This window comes from Myripristis murdjan, chromosome 9 (assembly GCF_902150065.1).
Source record: "Myripristis murdjan chromosome 9, fMyrMur1.1, whole genome shotgun sequence".
Lineage (NCBI taxonomy): Eukaryota > Metazoa > Chordata > Actinopteri > Holocentriformes > Holocentridae > Myripristis > Myripristis murdjan.
The window spans coordinates 30,016,882-30,027,953 of NC_043988.1; the positions used below are offsets into that span (position 1 = coordinate 30,016,882).

The following is an 11,072-nucleotide window of genomic DNA, read 5'->3' on the forward strand; positions in this document are numbered from 1 at the left end:
TCAGCCTTTTCTCATACGCTGGGCCAAAACAGAACAATGTTAACACTGACCCAATTCTAACAGGGAAGTGGAGACCGGAGCTGCGTCTCATGTTTGACTCCCAGGAAACTCCCAGTTACATCAGAGGCGATATGCAGTTACAAGCAGGCTCTGTTTCTCCTTTCCTGAGAAGTGTGAGTACGCCGGCATGAGTAAGTTAGGGAGTGCAAACAACTGCTCGTTCATTATCTGCCCAGCGTTTAACTTTTCATCTTACACTGTTGTGATCCAGTGTCCCATACATAGTGTCAAGAGCACGATGCACCAACGATTTGCAACATTACAACTCCTGCTAAATCTAGTCGGCGATGACGATGTGACATTTACACAGTAAGATACAAGCTATTTAAGACGTATGTTATTCAGGACATTGACATTTAAAAAAAAAAAAAAAAAAAAAAAAAACACGACTTACGTTAGGCATCAGTTTTCTCTCTTGAGAGTAGGAACAATTATGACTGGGCAGGATGTGTGCCACCCCCACTTTTTACTTTTTCAAATCCGGTAATCATATTTTTTATTTCAGAGCAAATCCTTGATATAGGTGAATCAGTGTCAACTTTCTGATCATTACCTCTGACAAAATGTGAGAAATTCACTTTAAAATTACAGTCTTTGCATTGTAGGAGCCGGAATTTCAACTGGAATACAGTTTCGGGGAAAGGTGGGCTATCTCTTTTAGTTTGGTTGATTTATGGTTGACGGCTAATTGCAGTTCATGCCTAAAGTTGGCTAAATGTTTGACGTTCCTTTGAAGGTCATAAATGTCCTCTGAAGTTTTTTTTTTTTTTTTTACTGATAAACATCAGCTAACAGAGAACAAACAGTGATTAGCTCGATTGTTTTTTTTTTTTACTACAACCTTCTACAAGAGCCAGAAGAGTGGGAAATGTATTAGAAAGCACAAAATTTGATCTACAAAGTTAAAAATGTACAATTATAATACACATATGGCAAAATTTAAAGACTCAAGTGATTTCCATATAGCAGGAAAGCCAGTATTACAAATAAAAGCTGCTTCTAAAATGCAGGGCGACATGCAGAGGCTGCCCTTCCTTCAACAGGACATGGACTCATTCTCCTCTGTCTCCTAAACATCTGCCCCTCTGAAGTGCCCTTAAGCAAGACACACTGAGTCCCTACTGGCGGTGGATCTGTGATCTGTTGCTCATCCTGTCCTTTGACTTTGGTAAGACAGGCAACAGATACAGCACCATCCTGAGAATAAGTGTAGCTGTATTTTTTTTGGAAAATACTTCCACCATCCATGGTCAAGGAGACGACAGTGCCAAGTGAACCTGCGTATCCCAGCACCCCTTTTCCAACTAAATTCAAGTGAGCCCAGGTCAAAGTGATGTATTTACACTAGTCTTCCTTTCTGTTCATTTACCACATTTTCATTTCGAGGCAATTCCCTTCCACGTGTGGCATGCAGTGACTGAAAACAAGGAGGCAAGGATGCAATGCAATGCAAATTTTTTTAATGCAGTAATTAGGCTACAAGGAGAGCGGCAACAAAATTAGAAGCTTTTTACATGCAAACGTTACAAAGACTCCGAAGCGGAATACACAAATAAATAAATTTCTTATTTAAATGATCAGTCCCCATTCTCCCATCGACAGATTTACAGAAATACTGGATTCCACCCACATTTCATTTGGAACAGCGGGTGAAAAGATTTGTTAGCAATCTTAAAACCACTGTAGGAATTAGTGATGCCAAATAAGCCATCGTGAACTCCATCTCCCACAAGTCAATGCAGCATCGCCCACAGTACAGACCTGCTGTAATAAAAAGGAGATTATGTGCTTAACTTCAGCCTAAACACGAGAGGGTTCAATGGTGTTTGTACATCAGAATGAAGTATTGTGTGGCCATCTGTAGTTATTTAACACTACACAACAGGTGTATAATATTATAGATATATATATGGATAACTTATTTGGGGCGAAGTTGTTGATTCAGACACTGATAAGCTGGGGGAAGAGTTCATTAGCGAACACGTCGTCCCATGAGCTCTCTGAGCACAGGGGGGACGACATGTTGCTGAATGGGGAAGGGGACCGCTCGTATCCGGAGTCGCTGTAGGCGTCCGCCAGGTAGGCTTCCTTATCCAGGCCGCTGAAGGCGGGAGAAGAGGCTGCTGAGAAGAAGTCATCCACCCGACTGTGGCTATCACAGCCAGGGATCACCACTTCCTCCGGCTCGTCCTTGACGCAGACCGTCTCGGCCTCGACCACCACCTCGGCGACGGGGAAGGCCTCCTCGATCTTCACCTCCGCGCCGCTCTCCATGTTGCTGCATTGCCCGTCGTCGCTCACCTCCTCCACGGGCTTGGTGTAGATGTGGTCAAAGTGGATCAGTTCATTAAGGGCCTCCAGCTTAACTGGTGGGGCCCCCAGAGCTGCAGGTGTGGCGGCAGGTAGTGGGTCCCCCCCTCCGACCAGCAGCACCTGCGGCTCCTCGCACTCCTGCTCACAAGACTTGAGGAACATCTCTGGGTCAAGGATGTCCAGAATGCCCAGTAGCAAATCAGACTGGTGGAGTGGAGAGAAAGAAAAGAGACGATTAGCCTACTAACCTCTGACCTGACCCCGGTGTAAGACTACAAGGCGGTTACCGTTATTATGGAGTTTTACTGGATGCAGGATTTAGACCGCTGGCACTCATTTCCACAGAAACAAATCGCTGCTGAAGTCTTACCTCATTGTCTGTAGCGTCAGGACCATCTGTATCCATTGGGAAGTCTTCAGATTTAGGAACTGCTGGGCCTGCACCTGCTGCGGAGGCACACGTAGCCTGAGTGCTGCGGACTCAGAAGACCCGATCCCCAAACCTGCGTCATTCCCACTGGACACCAGCACCTGAACCTAAGAAAATTTAAAAAATAAAATAAAATTAGATGAAAAAAAAATAAAAAGGAACAAGGCTTGCACAACTCACAAGAAGACTGAGTTATGGCTAGAGCATTACAACTTCTCTCTTACCTTCTCTTTTGACTCGAGCGTGTCCAACCCAAGTCTCTGTCTCAGTTCCTCATTCTCTGTCAGAAGGCCGCTGGTCTTGTCCCGCAGAAGTCTGTTTTCAACATGAAGTTTCTGGTTCTGTAGGGGGAGGGGGAGGACGTCAGATGTTTGTACTTTTGACCTGAAACTACTTACGGTTAACTGATGCATGGCTAACATGCGGGGCTGTGGCGCCGTATGGGAGGAATAAGGGTACCAGCCACACAAGGCTCCAAGCTGAGTGTCTGTTGCCATTTTTTTCCTTTTAAAATATTCATTGCTTTATTTCACACTGCTCTGGATTGGGATCATAGTTCGAAAGCTACAGACCGAGCTTCCTTTAAAAGCGCAGCTGTTTTACCTGCATAAACAGGAATACAATTTGGCCATATTGTTCCTGCGCACACCAAAATAAGTGTCCTCGCAGATATAATTTGAATTGTAAATAGTTAGAAGTGTGCTTGTGTCACGTGATTGGAGCCATCATGTTACTGCTTCAAAAAGCCAGAATTTCAACTAGGATGCATCCAACAACTCAGTGGGCAGGCGGAGTTTTTTTTTTTCACAGATTAAATCATGGGTGTGAGGTTAAAAGTGTGTGTGTTGGCGGGGGGTGGCTCCATGAATCCCTCTGGTACACAAGGCCCATAATTCCTAGCTATGCCCCTGTTTTAAGGTGAAAACAAAAATTACCTCCAGCTCCAACTCCAGGACTTGCTGCTCCAGCTCCCCCATTTTGGCCTTTTTCCTGTCTCTGGCTGTCTGAGCCGCCACTCTGTTCTTGAGCTTCCTGCAGAGGATGAAGAAGAAGAAGAAAAACGGGAATTTGAGACATTCTTTCCATGATGCTGACTAAGCTCATGACAAGACCGGGTTCATGGCATTGCGCAATATCACCGGCCATATTCTTGCCACGCAGGCATACCAGGATATCAGTGTCCTGCTCCGTGTAAGCCAAGCTGGGCGGGTCCAGCAAGGACTGTGGTTCAATTCAGCGAGATAGCACTTGGACAAGCTTGGTCAAGGTCCAAAGGTGAAACGTAGGGCTTTAAATCATTTCGGGTCGATAAGGGACCATTTTAGATAAGCCGCTTGTAAAAAGGTAGCTTTTAACAATGACCTGCAACACTGTATCCATTCCAGTTGGCTGCGTTTTAAATGTCCAGTCGGTTTTCTATTGTTCTACCGCGGGATCAATAACTTTGGGCGTATCCCCGTTTTAACAGCTGGCGTAGTGACAGGCTTCCCCGCCGCACAAACATCCCTGACACCCAGATATGATATTAAATGCGGCACATTTTTTTTAAACCAACCTGCGAAGTGCTTTCTCTTCCGGACTCAAGTGTGTCAGCCTCTGCCTTTTTCGTAGCGGTGGTCCCGCAGACGAATTGGAGTCTGAGTCTGACGAAGCCTGGTTGGCAGCCGACGGCAAAACCACAGAAATAGGCCGGCTGAAGCCTGCCGCTGAGCCGCTGGACGAGCCGGTCTGCTTCCCGGATATCAGGAGCACCTTGTGGGCTCCCCCGGTCCCTGCTGCTACCACCACCATGTTGTTAAATCCTGCCGGCACTGTCTCAAATCAGAAATAATGGGGCGTCCTTCTTTATTTCAATAGAAACCCTGAGGTTTCTCTGCTGTTCCGATCCCCCGACAATTTTCAACTATTGAAATGGGGGTTGCGCTTGCAATCTTTTTCTACTGTCGTGGTGTCACCTGATAGGCTGCCACGGGCCATGATGCAATCAATCTGCAGCCTCTGATTGGTCACCCGGCTGATGTAATTTGCATTTGAAGTTTCACCCTGCTTGCGCAGTAAAATTACCCGTTGTTCCTTGTAGGTGTAATTTCCCAGCAATGCCTTTCCTGGTGGTGTTTTCTGTTTCAAACAGACAGAGTCTTGTTTTGGCACTCATCTCTCTCTCCCTCTATTCTGTGGTATGCCCTTCTGTTCAGTTCATCAACACAAACCCTTGACCCTGTTTTGACTTTTGGATCTCAGGGATTTAAAGTGCACGCACATGAAAAGACAGTTGCAAAGAGTTGCATCAGTTTTCACTCACAAAAAAACCTATTATCCGCTCACGTCAGTCCATTTGAAACCTACAAACTACATTCATGTTAAAATATGTATTTATATATTCTTATTAAACCTCTCAGATTATTCTTCCAAGAGTCCATAACATTAAAACTGATGGCTCCTTAGCTGTGACATTGATTGGGAATTTCCCAGATCTAGTATTTGTAGCTTTTCCAGTCATCTAAATGTAATCACAACCTATCTGTTCTGCCCAGCAAAGGTAAACAGTAGTGTCTCAAAGGTCAAAGGGCAGAATGAGGATTTAGATTTCATAGCAAAAGTTACATCTATATATATATTAAAAAAAAAAAAAAAAAAGAAAATCACTTCCCGACAATATGCAGGCCACTTGCGCAATAATATTTTTATTGGACAGGACAGTTTCTCCGGTTTGGCCTCGTAGCTGAGGCTTTGCGTGGCTTCCTTGTTCTCTTCTTTGAAAGAGTTGTCAAGCAGACAAAGCAAGCTGCACCACTTTCATCGAAATGCTCTTTTCCTGTTTCCTGCAAAGGGCTAATGATGGAGGGAGTGCATCAAAACAAGCAAAGAGTATTGTGTGTGAAAGTACACGAACCAGCTTTTACGGTTCTAAAAGTTTCATTTTTCTGTGAAATGAATCCTGTTCCTTTTTTTTTTTTTTTTGCACTGCCTTTTACATGTTGTTGAAACTGCTGATTTTATCCTGATCAACAGATGAATCATTCATGCACGTTTATATATATATATATGTCAATTACTCATGAAAGAGAGAAATGACATCATGATAAAAATCCAGCTTTGAGTATTACGCCGAATTGCCCATCTGTGTGTGATGACATCAACACCACCACCAATCCACTTCCTAAGACAAAGCTTTCCCACTAACGTCAAACAGGGCCCATACAGCTGCTGTTAAAAAGAATCACATCAGGCAAGTTCACACCGAGGCTCGGCCAGCCTGCCCCTCTTGGAGCACTTATTTGTCCTCAAACAGAGGGGAATTTACATTTGTGACGTATCTGAGGCTGTTAGGGTTTACAGCGTATAGTTTTACCCTCTGGTCTGTCACCTCAGCATGAGTTACTGCAGGAGCTACAGCAAACACAGGCCTGTTTGCATAGCTTTACTGGCAGTACAGAATAAACATCTGAGAAAGTGAGGGCGAGGGGTGGGGGTGGGGGGTGGGGGTTAGTTTAATGTTCTTTTTAATTTGGAGATCATCATGTCAAGTGACTGTGTGGGAGAAAGAAAACAGGATGGAATACAGGATGTCCTTTTTTAGGGAGGATCTCAAATAGGTCAAGCTCCTGTGGACTTGATGCATGACTGTTAACAGGCAGACTCGTTTGTCACGTTTCTGAAAACATACAAGGAAATCGACGTGCCTTTGCACTTCGCTGTAATTATTTCCTTTTTTCAAGTTGGACTATAGATCAGTCAAACAACCTGCGAGAAAACGGGCCAAGTATGGTGTTTCTATACATCATCTCTCTGCCTCTAGGCGAAAGAGAGAAAGAGTTGGTTATTTTTGACTTGGAGAGCCGGTTGGGGATCTCCCATCATGACCGAGAGATAAGTGTCACATTTGCCTACAGTGAAGTGGCCTCCTATATTTGTGTATCTCTAAAATGAAACCGCAGTGGAGTGAAGGTGCCGGGCGGGACGAGAGATAAAACACTTTCTTTCTGCCAAACAGCCAGAGGGATTTATCCCCGTTTCACGATTCAGTCTCATTGCTTTCTGCTTTGTATACATAGCCAGTGGGTTTTTGCTCTGTGTGCAGATGCTGAGTCAGTCGTCAGTGCACACAAGAGGCTAAAACCGAATAAAATACAAGCTGGTACGGCGGCGGTTACAGTCAAATAATCACTCTTGTTTTGCAAATACTAAAGATAAAAGGCGCAATCTGTCCCTCGGTCTACAACACCTCGTAACATTTACTGGTAACACATTACAGCGCCCTCCGTGTGTTTACTTATGGACACGCATTGTAGGTATGAACTAAATCCCTTTAAGTACTTAATGGGAATCTCCCTATTACTTAATGTGATTAGACGGGTGTGACAACAAACTGTAAGCAGAGTTACATGGAATGCACTGTGAACGAAGGAGCGTCAGCACACTCCTCAAGCCAAAATAACATTTGAAAAGTGTTGGTTTCCGGGCAACTTCAGACGAACGTAATGAAAACAGGAGCGTGCTTAGAAAGTGCTTGAGCTAGAACTTGCACCGGTCACGCAATCGCTTGTAATAAGGGCCTCGTTTAAGGACATCATGTCTTATAATCACGGATGGTTCTGGGTTACGTGTTGTAGCACTCGGCCGACAAACAACAGCTCTATTCACAGGAGGGGTTTAGGGTCATAAGGTTTCGAGCAGGACTAAGCAGCGACATAAAAGCTCCATTTATGCATATACAAAGTGGAGCATTTCACATCTTCAAGAGAGAGAGAGAGAGAGAGAGAGAGAGAGAGACAGAGAGGGCTCTAAAAAAGGAAGTGGAGTGTGAATTCTTCTTTTAACTTTGACCCAGCATCTCTGGAGTCAGTGGGTCAAATCTTCAATCAAAAGGAAAACTCTGTAATTTTACTAGTATGTATAAACATTTTGTTAACTTTTGTGGTTATTTGGACACCATTGATGTAGGTACTGCAGAGTTTTGAGGATTTTGTGCTTTACAAATGATGCACACTCGTCTTTGGTGCTGGAAACTCGGTGTGATGCGGTAGAATAAAGGGCACAGCATCGTACTGATGCACAAAATGAGCGGAGAGGAATTTGAGATTGCACACAAAATGAATTTTCTCAGTATTCTGGGAGTGATTTATCGTCCTGTTGTGAGATATTGATTCTTGTTTCTTATAAATTCCTCTATTAGGCCAAACGCAAAAAGAATTATCTGACCCCGTTGGCAGTATATTTGACTTATTTTAAGAAAAACAAGATTTCAGCGGTAAAAAAAAATGAGAGTAAATGACTTGTGGACATTGGACGTTTTTTGCTGCGTAGGCTCCAAATTATCGGTTACACAGCCTGGATTCAGATAATCTGCCTTAGAGGGAGCGACTGAGACGGGTGGTGTACACAGCTAAATCTATGTATAGGCCTCCCTGGCTGCTAGACCCGGCTCAGACAGCGCTTAGACATACACACACACTAACACATACACACACACACACACACACACACACACACACACACACAAGTGGGGATCCTCCCTGGAGCTCCGAGTTGGAGCCTGTGATTAAGGAGGGTGGATCATAGACATCACCGTTCAAAATGGGCCAATCCCAACAGCAAGACGAAACAGCTCAGGGTGTATATCAGACACTTATTTCTTCCAGATGGTGGCATAGCAGTGATGCAAGGCACAACCCACGTTTTCCAGCTGAAAATTGCACCATATGGAATTTAAATGATGCCCCTGTGTCGTATAGGAGAGGGTGTTGTTCTCTCTTTTCATTGTATGTCATTTTAAAACGTTCCTTACCTTACTTTATGTGCTTTTAACCACATTCTGACTTCATGCCATCTTGTATTTTATCCGTAACTTTGCGCTTCCTTGACCACATAAATGGGAATTCGAGGACTAACCTGCTTTAGTTAAATGAGGTTACACTTAAACGAAGCCCTTTGACCTTGCGTTAGTGCCGTGTTTTTAATAATAATGGTAATAAGCTTTACAGTTATACCCAGAAAGCAAAATAACAACAGACAGCTGTGCCGAAAGGCCAAACAAGAGCAAAGAAAAATGAAGGTAAAATCAAGATAAACGGTTAGAACAGGAAAACAAAAGATGCAACAGTAGAGAGACAACCACAGGATGTTGAAATATAAAGATGGCACAAGAGATTAAAATGCAAAAAAGCCAATATAAATTAATAACTGAAACTACAGGAATTAAAGTGTAATAAAAAGATGACATCACATAAAGGCAAGTCTATAAAAAATGGGTTTTAAGACGTGTTTTAAACGTTGATGCCGAAGTTTACATTGAAGCAGGCATGTAAAAGCCATGATATACAGTATTTTGATTGTGAGAGTAATTCAAAGTATTTTAAGCAATATGAATCACTTTCCCTCTTTCATAATGACATAAACTGTCATTATGATTTTTATTTTTATTTTTCTATTGGCTTTATGTTGTTTTTGTGTAATGTCTTACATCCATTCATTGAGAAGGTCTGAATGCAAATGAATGGCACCAACAGTAAAGATGACAAAGTCATGGTGTGTTGGCTAACGCTGATGGACAGGCAGGTGCTCAGGTTCTTATGCCTCTATGAAATTTTATTTCCTATGCTAATCTAACTGTATTTATTAATGTATCTGTTCAAACTTTTTTTCTTTTCTTTTTTGTAGATTAATTCATTATTTAAAGTTAGAAATCTATCCCTGACTTCCTCTGCGATCGGATATGGATGTCACATGTTATCGATGCTGTTTCAGAGGCTTTTCCTCTTCGACATGAATAAAAATTTAAAAGAAAACTACGGTAAACCTTAAACTGAAAGTGGTGAAATTTGAAGAAAACAAATGTTGGCACAAAATATCCACTAGCAGCAGTTTCCAGACAACAATATTTGGAGTAATCGCAGTATTAATACTATAAGTATGACCTTGATTAAAGTTCAGCACTCCCATTGATTCAGTAAGAGCAAAATATTGATGTGTGAGTGTGTGTGTATGTATGTGTGTGTGTGTGTGTGTGTTTAACTTAAGCCCATAGGAGGCCTCCTGTGTGAGAGAGGCCTCTGGTCTCTACAGTGCAGCCATGGCATGCCGGAGGGTAAACAGTGACGCCCATGTGTGTGTACCAGGGCGGGTGCTGCTGGGACTGTTAGCGTTATATGGAGGTGCTGGGCTGGACAATAGGGGTGAGCAGGGTCACACCCTGGGACATCAGCCAGCTGCAGGGGGCCATGGGCCACTGTGTTTACCTACCTCCTCCCCATTACACATCTCGCTCGCTACCCAACATCCACTGGGGTGTTTGCCCTGCCTGGAGCCTTCCCACACCCTCCACCTCTATCTGCTGCTCAATGTCCCTGTCTCGTGCCGTCTTTTCTCTTGGACACTGTTTTTCTGCTGTGTCTCCATTCCCGCTGCCTTAGTTTTTGGTGCCAAAGAAGCACATGTGCACCCATATTACCTTGCAGGTGCTGTGGTTTTAAAAAGAGAATGCAAAAAGAAAGAGAATATCATGCTCACTGCTTTTGGTTGAAGTGTCTTCATGCCCACGGCATGAAAACAAAGAATAAAGAAGAAATCAAGCTTGGCAACATAAAAGTGGTGTGTGGGTACTATTTTTTTATATATATATATATCTCAGTTTCTGCATACCAGGCTCTCTCAGTCTGTCTTTCATCACTGTAACTCCTTGTTCCTCTGCTGGTTTCTTCTCTCTCATCTATTCCCTGCTCCCCGTACATTGCCACAGATGTTTTTGTTTTTTTTTTCCACTTTTTCTCTCTGGTTTTGTGAGATGTCAAGTCACCTTTATATTTCAAAACCTCTTTAACTCTCAGCACTGTTTTGGTGCGAAGGTCAGAAAGCCACTGAGCGAGAGGCAACAGCGAGCTCTGGAGCCCTGCAGAAACAGCGCTGTCAATGTGAATGCACTCGGCTTTATCCTGCGCGATGCAGGTATAATGCTGCAGTGACTCATTCAGCTCTTGCATAGCTCCAAGATCAGTTGGCTCTTTATCTCTCTTTTGTGTGTGAGTTTGTGTATGTGCCAGCCAGTGCTGGAGATAAGGAGGCCACTGCTTTGCGTATAGATTTGTTGAAGCAGTGAGCAATATAGAAAACAGACACCAAACGCTCTGAACTGCGCCGAGACGCTCCTGCTTGCAGATCGAGAAGGCGGACTGTGAGTTCAGCTGTCCAAATGTTGTCAGATTACCAACAAAGCCCTTAGCATCCATCATATACTCTCTGCACAAAATGATGTTTTTCCTGTTAATTGAGA

The 11,072-nt window shown here is 43.5% G+C and overlaps 1 protein-coding gene across 1 annotated transcript; it reads right to left on the reverse strand.

The window, feature by feature from the left end:
• Positions 1 to 1,498: 1,498 nt before the first annotated feature.
• On the reverse strand, positions 1,499 to 4,722 carry xbp1 (X-box binding protein 1). The gene is given in 6 exon segments (XM_030060779.1): positions 1,499 to 2,577; positions 2,744 to 2,827; positions 2,830 to 2,910; positions 3,028 to 3,144; positions 3,739 to 3,835; positions 4,359 to 4,722. Coding segments are annotated over 6 exon segments (1,191 nt in total). The 5' UTR covers positions 4,595 to 4,722; the 3' UTR covers positions 1,499 to 2,001.
• Between the last annotated feature and the right edge of the window lie 6,350 nt (positions 4,723 to 11,072).